Source organism: Orycteropus afer, unplaced genomic scaffold (genome assembly GCF_000298275.1).
Source record: "Orycteropus afer afer isolate SDZICR_OR568_19922 unplaced genomic scaffold, OryAfe1.0 scaffold00834, whole genome shotgun sequence".
NCBI classification, from domain to species: domain Eukaryota; kingdom Metazoa; phylum Chordata; class Mammalia; order Tubulidentata; family Orycteropodidae; genus Orycteropus; species Orycteropus afer.
In genome coordinates, this window is record NW_006922421.1 from 659,236 (window position 1) to 681,646 (window position 22,411).

The following is a 22,411-nucleotide window of genomic DNA, read 5'->3' on the forward strand; positions in this document are numbered from 1 at the left end:
GATTCCACCATGGAGTTGATTACCAGTCTCATCATGGGGAATACTACATCCAGCTGCCCAGCCACTCAACCAGGCCTAGCCAAGTTGACACAAAAACTTAACTACCACATCTGTCTTGGAAGAAGTAAAGGGTTGTTGTTGTTATGTGCCATCGAGTTGGACCCAACTCATAGCGACCCCTTCTTGGGTTTCTGAGGCAGTATCACTACGGAAGTAGATTGCCCTATCTTCCTTTGGAGGAGTGGCTGGTGGGTTTGAACCACCAGCCTTCTAATTAGCAGTCAAGTGCCTTAGGCACTATGCTACCAGAGCTGCCTAAGTAAGGGTACATACAGAATTTTCCTTAGTAGCAACGAGGATAGTGAGACTCCATCTTGCTTACTTTGGACATATTATCAGGAGGAACCAATCCCTGGAGAAGGATATCATGTTTGGTAGAATGCCAGCACAAAAAAAGAGGAAGATTCTCAATGCAATCAATGTGCAATGCAATCAATGACACAGTGGCTACCACCGTGGACTCCAACACAGCCTCAACAATTGTGAGGATGGCGCAGGCACAGGGCAGCGTTTCGTTCTGCTGTGTATGGAGTCTCTATGAGTTGGAATCTACTCCATGGCACCTAACAACAACAAGACTGTATCAGATTTGTTTTTAAATATCAGCAGGCCAACTATGGCTCATTTTCAGTTGTCTTCTATGTGCTTGTCAGTATTAAAATAAAAACCTACTAAATGATATATTGTTTAAAAATAAAAGTAACTTGCCAAGTGAGCTCCCAAAATTGTCTTAAATGCAATTTCTCATGTTAATTTAAATAAAAAAAGCTAACATTTGTCTAGTCTAGTACTTTATTATGTCCTAGGCTCTTTACTAAACACTTTAGATAGATCACCTCTTTTACTCTTGGAAATAAACTCTAAGAAGTCGGGGAACTGGAAGCTTACGGATGTTCAGTTGTCCCTCCAGGGCCACAGGGCTGTCCCTTGCTGCCTTGAGCACTCATATTCCTCCATTCTCCATTTTGTGAGTTCTTTACTCTTTCCATGTTACCCAAATAAAGGCTCTTTGCGTTTTGCCCAGAAGCAAGAAACTGCAGGTAAAATTTAATAAATTGACCTTAACCTGTTGCTGTGGAGTCAATTCCAATTCATAGCGACCCTGTAGGACAGAGCAGAACTGCCCCATGGGGTTTCTAAAGCGGTAATCTTCACAGAAAGCATCTTTCTCCCGCAGAACAGCTGGTGGGTTTGAACGGCCTACCTTGGGGAATGGGAGTGGAATCTGAGAGTACTGTCTGAGGAGCATTTAGGTGTTTTTCATAAAAGAAATCATAGAGCAATTATAGAAGGTGGTAGCAGGGGATGAACCATTTACTAATAGGAAATGTCTTAGGGACCAGAAGTGCTGTGGAGATCAAAGACTAAGAACAAACAGTATGTCCCCTGAGCTGACAGACAACAGCCATGTACAAAGAACAGCACTCCACGCCTGTGGCAGATAACAAGGAAAATGAGAGCCACAATCCCTATCCTCTTGGAGATTACCAGGTCCTATCTGCAGTGGGGAGCTCTGGTGCCGCAATGCCTAAGGCATTTGAGCACTAAATTCTTGGAAGGAAGACAGGGCAATCTACTTCTGTAGAGATATTGTCTCAGAAACCCAAGGAAGGGTCGCTATGAGTTGGAACCCACTCAACGGCCATGAGTTTTTGGTTTTTGATCTTCAGTAGTTCCTGTGAGTCATCCGACTGGATACCTGGTGAAAACTCAGCCTCCCTAGACGAACCTGAGATCATTCCCACATATACACACATGACTTTGGAGAACTAGAGACTTGGGGCAGGAAGAAGAGAAGCAGAGAGAGACAAAAATACTATCCTCAACTTTAAAATGTGAAATAAGGAATTGAACTGAATAACCCTAAAGTCCCTTCTAGGTCTTATATTTTCAACTCTATGGAGGAGGTTATTATTATCTTCCTTGTTCCTTAGATTAAGAGACTGAGGAACCAAGAATATGAGTAACTTCTGCTTGGTCACAGAGATAGTAAGTGCCAGACCACGATTTCAGTCTAGGAGGTCTGACTCTGGGGTACAGTGCATAATAGTTATCAGACCTCAGGTGCAAATCTGTCTTCTCCATATTTAGTTAATTGACATCTTATCTTTAATGGCTCAGAAGCAACTTAAATACAATGTGTCCAACTGAATTTTTGTTTTGTGTGCTTTGGGTGCAAATTTATAAAGCAGATTTGTTTTACATTCAACAGTTCATGAACATTTGATTTCACAGCCCTGATTTACAATCTCCAGCCATAAAAATCAACTGAGCTAATCTAGCCTGCTCCCCCAAACTAGGCCCTTTCCAATATCTGCCTCAGTAATGGTACCATTGTCTGTCATTCATCCAAAGCACATGCCAGTAAACAAGGGTCATCCTGCACACCTTTCTTTATACCAATCTGTCATAAGTGCTCTTGAAATATCCCCTAAAGACCTCCCAAAATTAACCCACCTTTCTCCAATTCCACCCCCCCACACACCCTCCACACCCCGGTAGTCAAGTGATCATCTCTCAGCTGGACACAGCCTCCACATTTTTGGTTGCCTTTCTCCAATCCATTATCTAACCAGCAGCCAGCAGTTCCCTTTCAAACTTTAAATTCAATCATGTCACTGTTGAGAAACAATTCTCCATGAATCTCTCACATTTCTGAATGTCAGTCTTTGTTCTGGAATATCTTTTGAAGGATGTTTGCATAGCAGACTTGGAGGTTAGAGATAGTATCTCCAGAGCAAAGGGCAAATGTGGCAAGCTGGGTTCTCTAGATGATGTGTACCAGCAAAATGAAGAAGTAAACTAAGAGAAAAGGTAACAGTACACAAGGAAGTGAATTCAGAATGGCATCTGCTAGGTTTAGTGGTTTTGTTTTTTTTTTAAATTCTAAAGAAGTAAAGGGAGAAGTCCTGTTAGAATATTCTAAGAGCACATTCATCACAAGCCTGCCTTAGAAATGGCATCTGCATAGAAAACCTGGACTTTTAGGAAACTTCAAAAATGCTGAAGTGTGCGGATGAGGAGGGGGATGGACCTGGCTATATAGGACCACAGCAGTAGTAGCAGAGTGCAAGCTGAAAGGTCAGCTCTTCAAACCCACCAGCTGCTACAAGGGAGAAAAACGTTTTGCATATCTAAAGATTTACAGCCTTGGAAGCCCTATGGGCAGTTCTACTCGGTCCTATGTTGTATTGTGCCGTGGAGTCGGACCCGACTCATAGCGACCCCTCCTTGGGTTGCCGAGGCAGTATCACTACGGAAGTAGACTGCCCAAACTTCCTTCGGAGGAGTGGCAGATGGGTTTGAACCGCCAGCCTTCTGGTTAGCAGTCAAGTGCCTTAGGCACTATGCTTTCAGAGCTCCTACTCGGTCCTATAGGGTCCCTTTGAATCGGCGGCAATAGGGTCTGGCATGGTTTTATTGTTGTTTTTGTTATGTCACATCTCTTACTGATAGTAACCCGATGTGCAACAGAACCAAACACTGCCCAGTCCTGCGCCATGCTCACAATCTCCGCCGACCCTCTGCTTTATCAAGCATGATATCCTTTTCCAGGGCCGGATTTCTTCTGCTAATATGACCAAAATAAGGGAAACAACATACAATTCAAAGGTGCCAATTTTCTACTGAGGTCTTCCTTATCCATTCTTCACTAGTTAGTTGTACACTGGTTTTGTTAACAACAACAACAACAACAAAAAAAACACATATATACTTCAAGGCAGATTTAAAAAAAAAAAAAGCAGAACTACTTGGTTACCAAAGATGGCAGAGAAAGAAACACGACAAAAATTAAAAACACAAAAATGGAAATAAAGAGCGCTCCAAGATTTACTTAAGCCATACCATAAAAAACTTGACAAGTAGTCAGAATATAAAATTGCTTGCTACTATAACCTAAAATAATCTGTATTACAATTTAAAATTTTAAGTGAAAAACCACTCAGACTGCATTCTCTCCCTCTCACTTCCTCTTAAAGAGGAAGAGGAACGATCATCAATGGCAAATGGCAGTTGCAATAAAGCAACACCAAGAGCCGACTTCACGCTCAGGAGAGAACGCTGCGTCTCCTCCTCGTGGTTTTCGGTGCTCTACACGATCAGAGAAACTTCTCTAGTAACAAACTATAGAAATGATCCCTGAAAGTATAGTCTTAACGTTGCAACCAAAGCCTCTGCTGGGTCCCAGGAAGCCACACACATTACAGCGATGGTGAAATATTTCTCAGACTTCTTAAAATGTCTTTCAGTTACATTTCACATTTGATAATGATTCGGCCATTATGACTAACATTCAAAACACTTGAAATCACAAATTACTTGAAATCTTTCAGAAATTCTTCAAAGTAGCAACCCGCCTCATTAACATAGGGTCTCCTGGCAGCCAATCACACGCTACGCTCGCAGTGCGCCTGTCTCATTCCCGACCCGGAGGTGACTGCGATTACGCGGCTCACTGTCTCACACTACAGACAAGACTGGTCAAATTCGGTGACTCCAGCGCATCCCGATCACGAATATACGCTGCAGACCTCGGATCAGCGCGAACCGCCTCTCTTCTGCTAGGGAAGTCAGCCGATTCGGAAACCAGCCTTCTTATGACTGTAATACTCAACAGAAACAAAGACAAGAAACACATTCAGATAGAAAGAAAAACAGAAAAGAGAAAAAAGTGGTGTAATACTCCTGATGTTATTGCTATAGAGTCGATTCCAACTCATAGTGACCCTATGGAGAACCGACTCACAGGGTTCCCGAGGCTGTAATCTACTGAACTAGACTGGCACACCTCTTTCCCACTGAGTGGCTGGTGGGTTGTAACCGCCTTTCAGTTTTCAGCCAAACGCTTTAATCACTGTGCCACGAGGCTCCTTATATTCCTAATGCCACATAATAATAATCATAACCAAGATCATTTGTTGACTGCCTCCCAGATGATTTAATTCGTTTTCTCATCTCATCTTTTAAACAACTGAATATAAAGGGTACAATCATTATTCTCAGACAGAATGATAAATGCCCCCAAATCCACCTAGCAGACAGAACTACAAATGGAATTTAAGTCTAAATCAAGACCAGAGTTCTTCCTCACTAGAGGTCTAGGCTCCATTCAAACCCATTTCATTAATAAAGCACCAAATACATTTTCCTTCAAACTTAAGTCTGAACTATTTATTAGTCTCCGGCTTCTAAATCAAGGAGCTACGGTGGTGCAGTGCCTAACACATTTGACTGCTAATCAGAAGGTTGGTGGTTCAAAACCATCAGTCACTCCATGAAAGGAAGCCAGGGCAATCTACTTCCGTAAAGATTTACCACTTCAACTTCCCATAAGATAGAGGAATAGGCAGACAAGTGACACAGACCCTCTTCAACAAAGAAAAGAAAAACCAATTGACAGAGATACAGAAGATAATCTTGGAGCCCTGAGCTTTGAAAGGAACTAACTATACAGAAGTGGATTAGGCACCAACCAGTGAAAAAACCTGAACGAAAACAGTGAGTACAGAGACAGTCAGAGCTGCAGACTGTCAGCTACTCTGGTGAGACCAAGAGCCTGAATATTTCCAAGTGGTGTTGGGACCTGAGAATTGACCTAAAGATCAGCCCTGGTCATCAAGGGCTGCAGGGACGACTGCGCTGGCGGCCTATGACTAGGAAGGGAAACAGCAAGGAGGGAGACAACCTGAGCTGTTGATTTTCCACTGTCCAGAGGGCGCAGCCATCTTGAATGTTTACAGGCAGTAGTCATTTTGGATATTTAAAATGACCGAGGGTGCAGCCATTTTGAATGTTTACAAGTGGCAGCCATTTTGGATATTGAAAGTGATCAGGGCACAACCATTTTGAATCTTTACAAGTGGAAACCATTTTGGATTTTAAAGTGATAGCATTCTCATTCGGATTCCAGGGACCTAAGAATAGGGTCTGTTTGCCAAGGTAGGCAGGGACATATGAGAGGCTGACAACAGGAAAGGAGACAGGTGGTGAGTGTATGTTGTTGTTATGGGCCATGGAGTCAGACCTGACTCATAACGACCCCTCCTTGGGTTTCCAAGGTAGTATCACTACGGAAGTAGATTGCCCAACCTTCCTTCCGGTGAGTGTATAAGTGCTGTCAACTAGTGAATAGAGGAGCACAGCACAGTACCCTGCCTGTATAGATAACATACAAACAAAACAAAGAAAATGAAAATTGCAGGCAAGTCACTCTAACATATAATCACCAATGAAATATAGACGCAAAAATGTCACAATGCCTCAGAAACAACAGAGCATCACAGTCCACACAAAGAAGATAAAGCAGGAAAACAAGAGAACAGGGTACAGACCCAAAACACATCCCTGAGGAAGTCACAGCACTGGAACTCCCTGATAAGGGATAATATTAAAAGAATGATATTTAAGTATCTTCAACGAATTAAGGGACGGATCAAGGAAAACCCAGAGAAAACCCTAGAACAATTTTGAAAGATGATACAAAAACATAAGGACAAAATAAATGAAAAATTAGAAATGATACAAAATCTACACACAGAAATCCAAAAGCTTAATACTAAATTTCAGAAAAAGATAAGACACTGAATAGGCAAAGGAACACAATTGAATCAATGGAAGTCAGAATTAGGGAGATTGAAGGCAAATACCTGAATACTTCTTTAGAAAGGGATAAATCAGAGCAGAGATCAAAATAAAATGAAGAAAGCCTAAGGTTCATGTGGGATACCATCAAAAGGAATAACCTAAGTGCAATTGGAATTCCAGAACAGGAAGAGACAAATAAAACCACAGAGAAACTGTTGAAGATTTGTTGGAAGAGAATTTTCCTGGTATGATGAAAGATGAGAATATATCCATTCAGGAAGTCCAACGAACCCCAAACAGGATAGACCCCAAAAGAAAATCACCCAGACATATCATCATCAAACTCACCAAAACCAAAGACAAAGAAAGAATCATGAGAGCAGCACGGGAAAAACAAAAAGTTACCTACAAGGAGCGACCAATAAACTAAGATTGGATTTCTCGACAGAAAGCATGCAGGTGAGAAGACAATGGGATAGTATATATAAAACTCTGAAAGAGAAAAATTTCCAACCAAGAATTATGTACTGTCCCTCAAATATGATGGTGAATTAGGACATTTCCAGATAAGCAGAAATTAAAGGAATTTGTTAAAACCAGACCAGCCTTACAAGAGATGTTAAAGGGTGCACTTTGGACAGAGAAGCAACAACAGCCAACAACAACTGACCATTAGCACACATGATGACATAACTCAGAAACCAACCCAGCTATGGAAGTATCCAAAGTAAAGAAGCCTACAAGATTGTAAACAGGGAACCAGAGACATCAATTGACAAATGAGGATAACTACAAACCAAAAAGGGGGAAAAAACTGTGTAGTTACAGAACTTCTAGATGGCAGGGAAGTCAAGAGAACTACAAGATAGAACAGACTGTTCTAAACTTGGGAAGAAAACTATAAATCACAGGGTAACCTCAGAGAAAAATGATAAACCTTCACATCAAAAAAGAGGACCAGCATAAATATTCAGCAAATACTAAAACAATAGCAATGAAGGAAGTGATAACACAATCCATAAACAAAACAAGCTCAGCATAGAGAATTATATGGAATGAAACTAAATGTACACATTACGTTGAATGTAAAACAAGCTCTTAAATAATAATAATAATAATAAAAAGAATTATATGGAACAAAGAAGTCGACACTACGAAAAAGCACATAATAAAAATGACAGCAACAAATTCACATTTGCCAATAATTACATATCTGGCAAGGTATTTATCTCTTAAGATTTATAGCGGAAGAGTGGATGACCAAACTATGGTACATACACATACTGGAATGCTATGCAGCACTGAAGAATAATGGAGAGTCTGCAAAACACCGCATAATAAGGATGAACTTGGAGGACGTTATGTTGAGTGAAATAAGTCGATCACAAAAGGACAAATATAGTATTAGTTCGTTGTTGTGGAGGGTGAAGGAAAGGTTTATATATGGAGGGAAACTTTCTTTGTTGGTTGCCACGGGTGGGAGGGGAGGAGAGGGAACATAGCAAAAAAAAAAAGCATCGACCCATGTCATTTTAGTTTTGTGTATGTCACTGTACATAAATTATATTTCAATAAAAATGTATTTAAAAAAAAAAGACTTACCACATCAGAAAACCAATGGGGGTCGCTAAGTCGCAATCAAGTCCGTGGCAGTGGGTTTGGTTTGGTTTTGATGTCTTCTAAATCCAGAAGAAGCCTATTATTTACTTCTGGCAAAATTTAGCCCCAGTTTCTCCTCAAGTAACACTCACTTAACTTCCTGCTGTAAAAATGCTTCTGTCCTACAATTATTCTATGTGCTAAGAAGTACAAAGCTACCTGGACATTCACACGGATTCTGAATCAACATCTTTTTTTTTTTTTTTTTTAATTGTGATTTGGGTGAAAGTTTACAGAGCAAATTCACTTTCCATACAGCAGTTCACACACACGTTCTCTCATGACATTGATTACAATTTACCCCAATGCAACACCTCCCCTCCCACTTCCTCCCGATAGTTACTTGTTCCCTGTATCCATCCCTCCATGCACTCCTGCCCCCTGATCTGTCTCCCTGTGCATAAACAGCCCTTCTTTCTCCCATGATTTTTCTCTCCAAGGAGTGTATCTACCTCAGGTACAACATCTTTTAATTGCATCATGATAGCATGACTAGTATCAGTTATACCATCCAAATACCTCTCCTAATAGAACATCCTTCAGAGAAAGGGGCAGTGTCAGGGCAACCTGATCAGGCCTGGTGTCTGAGCAATTCTTCATCTTGATGAAGTGCCTTCTAGTCACTTCATCCAAAGGCTGTGCCTAGGGCCAGGCCCCTCCATATTTAAGATTTTTTCATTATCCATTCCACCAGTCTTTCTGGAGATCTCTCACCATCCATGACATCCTTTGGTCTCCTCTGAGCACGTTCTCCAACTGCAAATGAATATGCCCATTGCTCTAATGCATTCTCAGATTTAGCTCATGTCATTTCTGATGGTGCCTTCCCTGACCTCCCCAGGTACAGTGACCCCCATGTGCTTTGTGCCCCTAATTATCCTTGTATGTGCCTCTGCATAGCTCTCTGTATTGCAAGCAAATGCATTTACATCCCTCTACAAAATTGTGACTCTTTAAAAGGAGGAATCAGGTCTTATTTTTGTCTTATCTCCAGCATCTTGCCCTGGCACACAACAGATGCCCAGTAAATGCTGACTGAATGAATGAATGGATGGATGATGATTCTATGAATCTATTGTTCCTCCTCTCAGGCTGCCTACTGACCACTTGGTTTTCCCTCACTTTTTCTATTCTTCCCACACCAAGGCCAGCCTGTCTGTAAGGGAACAAGAGCCCTGCCAGTAATTCCTGGCCTTCTCCTCTTACCTATCCTGGATTTCAAAATGTAGATGTTTGGCTCAGGCCTCTCTCCTGAGCTGCTGCTTCATATATCCAGCTTCTCTTTGAGATTCCACTGAGCTGAATCCCAGGCATCTCAAACTTTGTTGTTATATGCCGTCGAGTTGGACCCGACTCAAAGTGACCCCTCCTTCCGTTTCCGAGGCAGTATCATTATGGAAGTAGATTGCTCAACCTTTCTTCCAAGGAGTGGCTGGGGGGTTTGAACCGCCAGCCTTCTAGTCAGCAGTCAAGTGCCTTAGGCACTACGCTACCAGAGCTCCAAACTGACTCCATTCAACCTAGTTGCTCAAACCCAAAACCTGAGTTATCCTATTCTTTTCTCCTTATTCTCACATACTTCATAGCCTTCTACAGCCAGAGTGACTGTTTAGAAATGCAAATCTGTTCACACCCAATGAGCTTTCACTATTCTTAGAATAAAGACCAAAATCTAGAGTTCTACTTCCAAGTGGCCCCTATCAGAGCAACCTTCTGACAGATAACAATTATAAACTCAGAACAAAATACACAAAAAAACTATATGAAGGCAGTGGAAAGTGAGAAAAAACTGGGTGTCATGGGTTGAACTGTATCCTCCAAAAATATGGGTCATTTTGGCCAGGCCATGATTCTCAGTGGTTTGGCAGTTATGTAATGATGTAATTATCTCCCATGTTGTGATCATTTGTAATTAGCCAATGATTTTTTATAAGGTGATTAGGGTAGGATACACCATCCTTACTCAGGTCATAGCCCTGTAAGGGCAGTTTCTTTGGGATGTGGTCTGCATCACCTTTTATCTTACAAGAGACAAAAGGAGAGAGAAGTGGGAGGTCAGCAAAGAGAGGGATCTCAGTACCACCAAGAAAGAAAAGCCAGGAGCTGAGTGTGTCTTTTCAGCTGGGGTCCCTGCGCTGAGAACTTCCTAGACCCAGAGGAAGATTGATGCCAAGACACCTGGAGATCTCCAAGGGACAAAAGGAGACAAGGACCTTCCTCCAGAGCCAGTAGAGAGAGAAAACCTTCCCCTGGAGCTGTTGCCCTGAATTTGGACTTCTAACCTCCAACACTGTGAAAGAATAAATCTGTGTTTGTTAAAGCCACCCACTTGTGGTATTTCTGTTACAGCAGCACTGGAGAACCAAGACACTGGCTGATAAGGGATGCTTGAAATAAAACAATGATCCTAATTAAATTCTCCTTTTTCTATGGCTTTTAGCCGGAAAGGTGGCTAAAATTAGGATTTATTGGCTTGATGAACCAGAGCTCAGCACCTGAAAAGTGAGGGGGGAATCCCAGAAAGGAGAGAACCATAAAAGAGAAACCTCAAATCTCTGCTGATCCTGAACCACACGCACAGGACTGACTCCAAGTAGCCAACTGAAGCTTGACGACTTGCACACATATTTGAGTTTCCGCCCATTGCAAAGAGGCAGCATTTGCAAGTTGAGTTCAGCCAAGTTAGCTGCCTACTTAAAAATAAGTAAGTACATACTATACCCACTTACATACACACGTACATAGTCACTCTTCAGAGGAACATGAAAAAATTCAGTTTCTGTAACACATCATTACCAATGTTCAGGATACAATATAAAATTACTCAACAAACGAATAAAGAGGAAAATATGGGACGTATACCAAAGAGAAAACACATTCAAAGAGGACCAACTCCAAGATAACACAGATACTGGAATTAAAGCACTTATAGACACCAGAAGTGCATGGAAAAGTGTGAGAACTATTTGAGAAAACTACTCGGTGGGATGGGAGCTCTGGTCGTGTAGTGCCTAAGGCACTTGACTGCTAACCAGAAGGCTGGTGTTTCAAACCCACCAGCCACTCCTTGAAAGGAAGATGGGGCAATCTACTTCTGTAGTGATACTGCCTTGGAAACCCAAGGAAGGGTTGCTATGAGTTGGGTCTGACTCGACGGCACATAACAACTCGATGGGACAGTTAGCTCCTACAAAAATTGGTGATGCCATTCTGGAAGCCTTCCGAAATGCTGCTGAGGTAAATGGAGAAATATTGTAAAGGAACTAAGGTCACCTTGGCTGTTCCACAACACTAGCTGAGAGAGGCAACTTAGTAAGCATCCCCTTCAGTGCTAAGAAAGGTGAGAAGGGCTCCAGCAGGACTTATGGTTACTCTGAAATAAGCTGGTGTGGATCTCTAGATCAGGAGCCAAACACCAGCACACCAAACCAAACCAAACCCACTGCCATCGAGTCGGAACCAACGACCCCTCCTTGGGTTTCCAAGGCGGTATCACTAAGGCAGTAGATTGCATAAGGTTTTTTTGGGGTGGGAGTGGGTGGGAAGGGATATGGTGTGGTGTGGTTTTTTGTTCTTTTGAAGATTGTCTGAGCTATGTTTGCTATTCGTGTTTGCCCTGAGGGCAGAGCTGCTTATAGCTTCCAGCCAGAAAATTATGGAAACTAAAAGTGCAGAACTTGTAAGCAGCAAGAAAGAGGCAAGTGAAACTGGCCTCCTCACTGCAGCACAGGCCTCAGGAGGCTCAGTGGGTGAAGCAGATTAGAAAGAGAAAAGGAAATCATGAAGAATCAAAAATGGGTGCCTTGGACCTAATGAGAAACATCAGGTGCCTAACAGTTGCCCAGCACAAAACACAACAGCCACAGAACAGCTATTCAATCCCTCTATTGAAATGAACTTATATAAAACATCTCGTCTCATCGCTAAATTTAACTTGCAGATTTTCCCGAGAACTCACTCATACTTTTATGATATCCCTGGTATTTCTTTCAAAACTATTCATAAATGTGGATCCAGCTATATGTGCCATCTCAAAACAGTGCTTACCTTTCTTAAGAATCTTCTTCACTTTCACATAGTTCCCTTGTCTCACATATTCATGAAGCTGAGCTTCCAGAGAGTCATTTCTTAAGGAACCGAGCTGAACAGGACAGGGGACTGGAAGATGAACAGGCCGAGACATCCTGTTTCCAAAAGAGAGTAGCATAGCATGCTTATTCTAACTGAACCAGAAACGCAGGAAAACAATGTAGATTTTTCACATTTGGAAACCTGTCCACGTTCATCTATAATGAAGAGGAGGGGTACAGGAACAATTACTGAAACCCTCGAAAATTAATGTTTATCCTTGATGTTATTATTGAAATGTTTCAATTCCGGGGACTGAAAAAGAGAGGAGTACTATGCAATAAAATTAGAAAGATGCACCTTTGTTGTGTTATTAAGGTAAAGAGGACAATGTTGACTTTGAAAGGTGAGTTCACAAACGCAGTCATTATACAGGAGGGTAGAAAGCCTAACGGAATAGTTCAGGTTCACAATTCCAACTCTGAAGTCTGTCCTGGTTCTGCCACCTCCTTGTGTGACTTTGGAGAAATTATTCAGCCTCGTAGGCTTCCATTTCTTCATCTGTATAAAGGGGTAATAATAAGCAGGGTGTTACTGAGAGGTTTAAAAGAGTAAATACAGTGCTTATAACTGTGCCTGGTACTGAGACAGAGTGAAACTGCGAGCTGTCACTATGCCTGGTAAGACCCATGTAGAGAACGCTCCACATGTGGCATCCACACCTGACCATCATACAATTAAGTGTTCACAGTATACTACCATTGCCCTAAATGTGGCATGGGTCGTGTAAGACACCTACAATTAGATTGCTGCTATCACACTGCTCACCATCTAGCAGGGCAGACAGGTGGCACCACGTTGGTGCTCCGTAAACAGTGGGTAAGAGGAAGATGCCTAATCAGCAAGCATGCCTTTCAGGGCCTGAGTGCTACATGCAGAAGCACAGAGGGTGCTGACAGGAGCTGAGGTAAAAGAAAAAGTAAGAGCTGACATGTACAGTGGGTCTTCGCCAGCCAGGAGGTTTAAGGGGTTATAGGTTAATGAGAAGCAATACCTTTATCTACTGACAAAGTGTGGAAAGTCCTAATAAAGTAGAGCTTTTACTTAATTTCCTTTGGTATCTGCTAATATCCACGTCAGTGACCACAAATAGCATCCTAGGAATCCAGTAACATGACAATATTTTTAAGCAAACAAAACTGACTCAGTGTTTAGTTTTACATAAATATGAAGTGAACATTTTATAGTAATTTGTCACTCTTCCCACTGTGCCTTCAGTCTATTTCCAGGTATAAAACGAGTGGTATTTTTCCATTATAATTTGGACAGCTATTTAATAATTCAACTGCTCATACGCAAGTTCAAGTTGAACCTGAAGAAAATTAAAACAAGTCCATGAGAGCCAAAATATGACTTTGATTATATCCCACTTGAATTTAGAGACCATCTGAAGAATAGATTGGATGCTTTGAACACCAGTGACCAAAGAACAGATGAGCTGTGGGATGACATCAAGAACATCATACTTGAAGAAAGCAAAAGGTCAGGAAAGGAACAAAAGACCAAAACGGATGTCAGAAGAGACTCTGAAACTTGCTCTTGGGCAGAGAATAGCTAAAGCAAATGGAAGAGATGATGAAATACAAGAGCTGAACAGAAGATTTCAAAGGGCAGCTTGAGAAGGCAAAGTAAAAGTATTATAATGAAATGTGCAAAGACCTGGAATTAGAAAACCAAAACGGAAGAACACACTTGGCATTTCTCAAGCTTAAAGAACTGAAGAAAAAATTCAACCGTTGAATTACAAAGATTCTATGGGCAAAATACTGAATGATGCAGGAAGCAACAAAAGAAAATAGAAGGAATACACAGAGTCACTATACAAAAGAAAATTAGTCAACAATCAACTGTTTCAGGAGGTAGCATATGATCAAGAACCAATGGTACTAAAGGAAGAAGCCCAAGCTGAACTAAAGGAACTGGTGAAAAACAAGACTCCAGGAATTGATGGAACACCCATTGAGGCGTTTCAACAAATGCATGCAGTGCTGGGGGCACTTACTCATTTACACCAAGAAATTTGGCAGACAGCTACCTACCCAACCAACTAGAAGAAATCCATATTTGTGTATATTCCAAAGAAAGGGGATCCAACAGAATGTGGAAGTCATCAAACAATATCATTAATATCACACCAAGTAAAATTATGTGGAAAATAATTCAAAAACAGCTGCAGCAGTATAAAGACAGGGAACTTTCAGAAATTCAACCTGGATTCAAAAGAGGATGTGGAATGAGGGATACCATTATTGATGTCAGATGGATCTTGGCTGAAAGCAAAGATACCAGAAAGATGTTTACTTGTGTTTTATTGACTATGCAAAGGCATTTGACTGTGTGGATCGTAACAAATTAAGAATAACATTGTAAAGAATGGGAATTCCAGAACACTTCATTGTGCTCATCAGGAACCTGTACACAGATCAGGAGACTGTCATTCAAACAAAACAAGGGAATACTGCATGGCTTAAAATCAGGAAGGGAGCATGTCAGGGTTATATCCTTTCACCATACTTATTCAATCTGTATGCTGAGCAAATAATCCAAGAAGATGGACCATATGAAGAAGATCATGGCATCAGGATTGGAGGAAAACTCATTAACAACATGGGATATGCAGATGACTCAACTTTGCTTGCTGAAAATGAAGATGACTTGAAGCACTTACTGATGAAGATCAAAGACTACAGTCTGCAGTATGGGTTACATCTCAACATAAAGAAAACGAAAATCTTCACAACTGGATCAATAAGCAGCATCATGATAAATGTAGGAAAGACTGAAGTTGTTGAAGATTTCATATACTTGGTTCCACAATCAACACCTATGGAAGCAGCAGTCAAGAAATCAGATGACGAATTGCACTGGGCAAATCTGCTGCAAAAGACCTGTGTAAAGTGCTAAACAGCAAAGATGTCTCTTTGAAGACTAAGGTGTGCCTAACCCAAGCCATAGAAGCTCTGGTAGCATAGTGCCTAAGGCATTAGACTGCTAACCAGAAGGCTGGAGCTTCAAACCCACCAGCCACTCCTCGGAAGGAAGATGGGGCAATCTACTTCCACAGTGATATTGCCTCGGAAACCAAAGGAGGGCTCACTGAGTCGGGTCCAACTTGAAGGCATATAACACAACCCAAGCCATAGTATTTTCAATTGCCTTATATGCATGTGAAAGCTGAAGAGTGAATAGGGAAGACCCGAGAAGAGTTGATGCTTTTAAGTTGTGGTGTTGGCAAAGAATTCTGAAAATACTATGGACTGCAAGAAAAACTAACAAGACTGTCTTGGAAGAAGTGCAGCCGGAATGATCCTTGGAAGTGACAGTGGCCAGACTGTCCCACCTACTTTGGTCATGTCGTCAGAAGGGACCATTCCGTGGAGAAGGATATCATGCTTGGTAAAGTAGGTCAGCAAAAACGGGGAAGGCCCTCAAGGAGTGGCTGCAACGATGGGCTCAGGTATAGCAAGGATGGTGAGGCTGGCACAGGATGTGGCAGCTTCATTCTAGTGTACAGAGGATTGCTACTAATTGGAGCACCTAACAACAACAACAACATATAAAGTATGTTCTCCTAGATACTACTACATATAACATTAGCTCTGTTAACTAGATTAGTTAATGAGAATTAACTCTTAGACACAAAAAACTTAACTTCGGTGATGTAAATGGCACAAGATCAGCAGTTCAGACTCACCACTCGTTACTCAGAAAGTACAATTAGGCCCCCAAAGTGAGTATCATATTACTCAGTAATTAAGAAGCTATTAAGTCTGTTTTTTTAAACCAGTTCACAGGGGAAAGCGCGAACGCAGTCCCCCACTACCACAAATTATGCAGTCGAGTTTCCCACATTTGGGGAAATCGCAGGGGTCAGCACATCCGGAGTGCAATGGATAAGCCTCGCCCTGGGAAAACCACCTTCGTGATCATGGTATCTCCCCTGCCAGGTAAGTATGAGTTGTTGATTGCGCCTGTTCGTTCACTCTTGTTCTCAACACACTGTAAATCATGGTGAATTATATTCTAAAATCTCTGCGCCCTCAAGTAGAGATTACAAGATTCCTCAAATGATACAGATCAGACCATCTCCTTTTATATAATCGCTAGAAACAGAACTATTTCAGCCTCGCGAGGACACTGCACGAACCGACAGTCACTGCGCCTGTCATCTACATATCTCCGCCTCTTACAGAGACGCCACGAGCCACCCTGTGGCCTTCCTCCTTTACGGTAGTTTCTGGATAAATTCGTTGTAGCGACACCCTGCGACAATCTGAAAGACGTGTAATCGGCAGCTGTGGCTAAAGAGTTTTAGAAATTCCTTCTTTTCGGGTACATGGAAAGGTCTTGGAGATTTGTAACATACGAATGTGAATCCTGCAAAGCATTTTGGGAGGCGGTGGCGTGGTGGCAGAGCTGAAGGCGGCGGAGTTGGTTACGCTCCACTCTGGGACTCGCTCAAACTCTCAATATCTTACCGTTTCCTAAATTGTAAAATAGATATAATACTGCCTTCATACCTCACAAGGTTTGTGTGAGGCCTGAATAAGAGAATGCGTGCAAGACGCCTCGCGAGCGCCCCTCTAGGTCATTCAACTCCCTGGGCGTGTTTCCCTGGACAGGTGCCCCATTTAGTTGGGGCCGCCAAACTGGCTTCGCCAAGATTCTAATTTCTCCAGGCCCTGGTGCAAAGATGAAGTATCTGGCCTGAGATGAAACATCTTCTTTAACAAACCAAGTGCTCGTCCCTTCTTTTTACACCCAACAAGAATACATGACATTGTGTTTTCCTTTCTGCCCTTGCAGTCTAGGCACTCCTGACCCAAAAAAGAAGAAGAAAAAAAAAAAGTTTGCAGCAACTTACTTCCTCCTAGTCTACTTGGTTTCTTAAGAAACTTTATCTTATATTTGTGTTTTGGAGATTATTTTTAAATTATAGCAATAGTGTTTGGGAGGAGGGGAGGCCTTGCAGATAATTTGGGGAATACAGAAAAAAAACTTAAACTAAAATCCCACTATGAATTACCACTGCTAACACTTTTAATATGCTAATTCCAGTTCCCCACCACTTCTGTCAGTTTCTGTACTGTGGTGGCTTGTGTGTTGCTGTGAGGCTGGAGGCTATGCCACCAGTGTTTCAAATGCCAGTAGAGTCACCCATGGTAGACAGGTTTCAGCGGAGCTTCCAGACTAAGACAGACTCAGAAGAAGGAAGGGGTCATACACTTTTCAAAGAACTGGACAGTGAAAACCTTATGACTAGCAATGAAACACTGCCTATTACTGGAAAATTTTATGAATAGCCCTGAAACATTGTCCAATACAGTCCCCCAAGATGAGCCTCTCAGGTCAGCAGGCACTCGAAATGTGACTGGGGAAGAGCTGTCTCCTCAGACTGGAGCTGACCTTATTGATGTGGATGGAGTAAAGCTTTAGGGACCACCATTGGCTGATGTGGCACGACTCAAAATGGGAAGAAACAGCTGCAAAAATACATTAATAATTGGAACATGGAATGTGTGACGTATGGAGTCTAGGAAAATCGGAAGTTGTAAAAAATGAAATGGAAGACATAAAGATCGATATCCTAGGCATTAGTGAACTGAAATGGACTGGTTTTGGCCATTTTGAATCAGACAACCATATGATCTACTATGCTGGTAATGACAATTTAAAGAGGAATGGCATGCCATTCATTGTGACAAAGAATGTTTCAAGATCCATCCTGAAGGACAATGCTGTCAGTAATAGGATAATATTAATACACCTACAAGGAAAGCCAGTTAATATTACTATTATTCAAATTTATGCACCAGCCACCAAAGACAAAGACGAGAAAACTGAAGATTTTTACCAACTTTTGCAGTCTGAAATTGACCAAAAATGCAATCAAGATGTGTTGATTTTCACTGGTGATTGGAATGTAAAAGTTGGAAATGAAGAATCACCGGTAGTTGGAAAATACAGCCTTGGTGATAGAAATAACACTGGAGATCGTGTGATAGAATTTTGCAAGACCAACAACTTATTCATTGCAAATACCTTTTTCAACAACACAAACGGTGGCTATACACGTGGACCTTGCCAGATGGAATACACAGGAACCAGATCAATTACATCTGTGGAAACAGATAATGGAGAAGTTCAATATCTTCAGCCAAAACAAAGCCAGGAGCTGACTGTGAAACAGACCATCAACTGCTCATATGCAAGTTCAAGTGGAAGCTGAAGACAGTTAAGTCCATGAGAGCCAAAATATGACCTTGATTATATCCCTCCTGAATTTAGAGACCATCTAAAGAATAGATTTGATGCATTGAACATCAATTACTAAAAACCAGAGGAATTGTGGGATGACATCAAAAACATCATCCGTGAAGAAAGCAAAGGTCATGAAAGACAGGAAAGGAAGAAAAGACCAGCATGGATGTCAGAAGAGACTCTGAAACTTGCCCTTGAATGGAGAGTAGCTAAAGGAAATGGGAGAAATGACAAGAGAAAAGAGCTGAACAAAAGATTTCAAAGAGCAGCTCGCGAGGACAAAGTCAGTTATTATAATGAAATGTACAAAAACTTGGAGTTAGAAAAGCAAAAGGGAAGAACACGCTTGGAATTTCTCAAGCTGAAAGAACTGAAGAAAAAACTCAAGCCTGGAGTTGCAATACTGAAAGATTCTACGGGCAAAATATTGAATGATCCAGAAAACATCAAAAGAAGATGGAAGGAATACAGAGTCAATGTACCAAAAAGAATTGGTTGATGTTCATCCATTTCAGAAGGTGGCATATATGATCAAGAACCAATGGTAGTAAAGGAAGAAGTCAAAGCTGCACTGAAGGAACTGGTGAAAAACAAGGTTCCAGGAATTGACAGAATACCCATTGAGATGTTTTAACAAATGGATGCCAAGCTGGAGGCACTCACTTGGCTATGGCAAGAGATTTGGAAGACTGCTACCTAGCCAACTGACTGGAAAAGATCCATGTTTGTACCCATTCCAAAGAAAGGTGATCCCACAGAATGTGGAAATTATTGAACAACATCCTTAATATCATACCCAAGTAAAATCTTGCTGAGGATAATTAAAAAATGGTTGCAGCAGTATATTGACAGAGAACTTCCAGAAATGCAAGGACGTGGAATGAGGGATATCATTGCTGATGTCAGATGGATCTTGGCTGAAAGCAAAGAATACCAGAAAGATGTTTACTTGTGTTTTATTATTGACTATGCAAAAGCATTCAATTGTGTGGATCATAACAAATTATGGATAACATTGAGAAGAATGTGAATTCCAGAACACTTAATTGTACTCATGAGGAACCTGTACATAGACCAGGAGGCTGTTGTTTGAACAGAACAAGGGGATACCGTGTGGTTTAAAATCAGGAAGCGAGTGTGTCAGGGTTGTATCCTTTCACTATACTTAATCAATCTGTATGCTGAACAAATAATCCAAGAAGCTGGACTATATGAAGAGGAGAGTGGCATCAGAATTGGAGGAAGATTCATTAATACCCTGTGAGATACAGATGACACACTTTGCTTGCTGAAAGTGAGGATGACTTGAAGCACTTACTGATGAAGATTAAAGACTATATAGTCTGCAGTATGTATTACATCTCAACATAAAGAAAACAAAAATCCTCACAACTGGACCAATGAGCAGTATCACAGTAAGTGGAGAAAAGATTGAAGTTGTTGAAGACTTTATATTACTTGGTTCCACAGTCAACATCAATAAAAACAGCAGTCAAGAAATCAGATGATGTATCACACTGGGCAAATCTGCTGCAAAAGACCTCTTTCAAGTGCTGAAGGGCAAAGATGTCTCCTTGAAGACTAAGGTGCACCTAACCCAAGCCATGGTATTTCTAGTCACCTCATATGCATGTGAGAGCTGGACAATGAACAAGTAAGACTGAAGAAGCATTGATGCTTTTGAGTTGCAGTGTTGGCAGAGAATACTGGAAGTACCATGGACTGCCAAAAGAACAAACAAATCTGTCCTGGGAAAAGTGCAGCCAGAATGCTCCTTGGAAGCAAGAATGGCCAGACTTCGTCTCACCTTCTTTGGTCATGTCAGAAGGAACTACTCCCTGGAGAAGGGCATCATGCTTGGTAAAGTGGAGGGTCAATGAAAAAGGGGAAGGATTTCAACGAGATGGACTGACACAGTGGCCGCAACGATGGGCTCAGGTATAGCAAGGATGGTGAGGCTGGCATGGTGTTTCATTCTATTGTACATGGGTCACTAGGAGTCGGAGCCCATTTGACAGCACCTAACAACAATTCCAGTTCCTTATGCATATATGTATCTGCTCTGGTGGTGTGGCTGTGAAGGCATTTGGCTGCTAACCAGAAGGTGGTTGGAACCCACAAGCCACTCTGCAGAAAAAAGATGAAGAAGTCTGCTTCTCTAAAGATTTAGAGCCTAGGAAACCCAATGGAGTCAGCTGTGAGTTGGAATTGAATCGATGGCAGTGAGTTTGGTTTGATATTTTTGGTATAATTCACATGCTCTTTTTAATGTTTTTTTCATTTGTTTTGGTATATATTACGCCATGTTGTTGGTGGTGGTCTTGGAGTAGATTTCAACTCATAGTGACTCCATGTGACAGAGCAGAACTGCCCTAGGTTTTCTAGACCGTAATCTTTACAGAAGCAAATCGCCAGGTCTTTCTACCATAAAGCTACTGGATATGTGGGTTCATACTACCAACCTTTTCTGTTAGTAGCCCGCACTTAACTGCTGCACCATGAAGGCTACTTTAAAAAAAAAAAAAAAAAAAAAATACAGGGCTCCTTAGGTGATAAATATTTTTAAAATTTTTAGAAATTAGTTTTCCCTGATTCCTTACATTTACAGTCCCACAAATCAAGATGTCTTTTTAAAGTCTGCATTCACAGTTAATTTTAAGAACTTCAACTTTGTTAAGAATGAGAAAAACAAAAACAAACAAAACCCAAAAATCTGTTTCCATCAAGTCGATTCTGACTCATAGTGACTATATAGGACAGAGTAGAACTGCCCCGTAAGGTTTCCAAGGCTGTGATCTTTACGGAAGCAGAAGCCGACTGTCACATCTTTCTCCCGCAGAGCAGCTGGTAGGATCCAAACACTGACCTTTCCATCAGCAGCCCAGCGTTCAACCTTTGTGCCCCCAGGGCTCTAAGAATGAGAGAGAAGCCTAAATGGTACACACAATGTTGCATGGAAACAAAGCAGTATATGAACTTGAATATATACTATAATTACAATTATTTTTTTACAAGGCAAAGTTGAAAAGATCTAAAGGAAATACAGAAAGATGTCAACTAATTATAATTATGTTAGTGTCAATACAGAATTACCCACTGTTTTCCCCTAAATACTCTGTAACATGGCTATAATACTACATATAGTAAAAAAAAAAAAAAAAAATTAATCCTAATTACATGTATATAGTGCCAAGAAGTGTTCCTACCTTTCGATCTAGTAATTTCTTTTAATTTATCTAAAGAAAGTAATCCTACAGAAAGACAACCTATGCACAATGGTGTTCATCAGATTTACTTATAACGGCAAAAACAAAAACCCTAGTGATCAAAACAACAGTGAAATGGAGCATTACGCAAACATAGTAGTAATATATTAATGATTAACAATGTGAAAAAGTTGTATTTAATGTTAATGTGGGGGAAAAAGGATACAAAATGGGATATGTACCATGATTGCAGTTTTGTAAAAGTGCAAGAAAAACTGCTTGAAAGAAATGCACTGAGATGATAAACATTCCTAGTTGTGAGATACACATAATATTCTTAGGCTGCTTTTCTTTCATAATGAGACCAATTACAGGAGCTTTTTGCATAGTATTTAAGGATTGGTTTTTTAATTGTGATTTGGGTGAAGGTTTACAGAGCAAATTTACTTTCCATACAGCGGTTCACATATACTTTGTCTGGTGACATTGACCACAGTTTACCACAATGCAAC

General features: G+C 41.1%; 1 protein-coding gene and 2 non-coding genes across 3 annotated transcripts in view; all 3 read right to left on the reverse strand.

Annotated features, from left to right (window-relative positions):
• TEX14 (testis expressed 14, intercellular bridge forming factor) overlaps nt 1-12,487 on the reverse strand; it is a 98,995-nt gene extending 86,508 nt beyond the window's left edge. The window contains exon 1 of the mRNA XM_042783296.1: nt 12,352-12,487. Coding sequence (XP_042639230.1) covers nt 12,352-12,487 — 136 coding nt within the window. The remainder of the gene's footprint in view (nt 1-12,351) is intronic.
• LOC122151867 lies at nt 3,999-4,216 on the reverse strand. The gene has a single exon (XR_006164313.1). It is a non-coding gene; the product is annotated as a small nucleolar RNA U3 (small nucleolar RNA).
• Nucleotides 12,488-16,223: 3,736 nt separating the features above from the next.
• On the reverse strand, nt 16,224-16,387 carry LOC122151861. Its single transcript, XR_006164308.1, has one exon. It is a non-coding gene; the product is annotated as a U1 spliceosomal RNA (small nuclear RNA).
• Nucleotides 16,388-22,411: the final 6,024 nt, after the last annotated feature.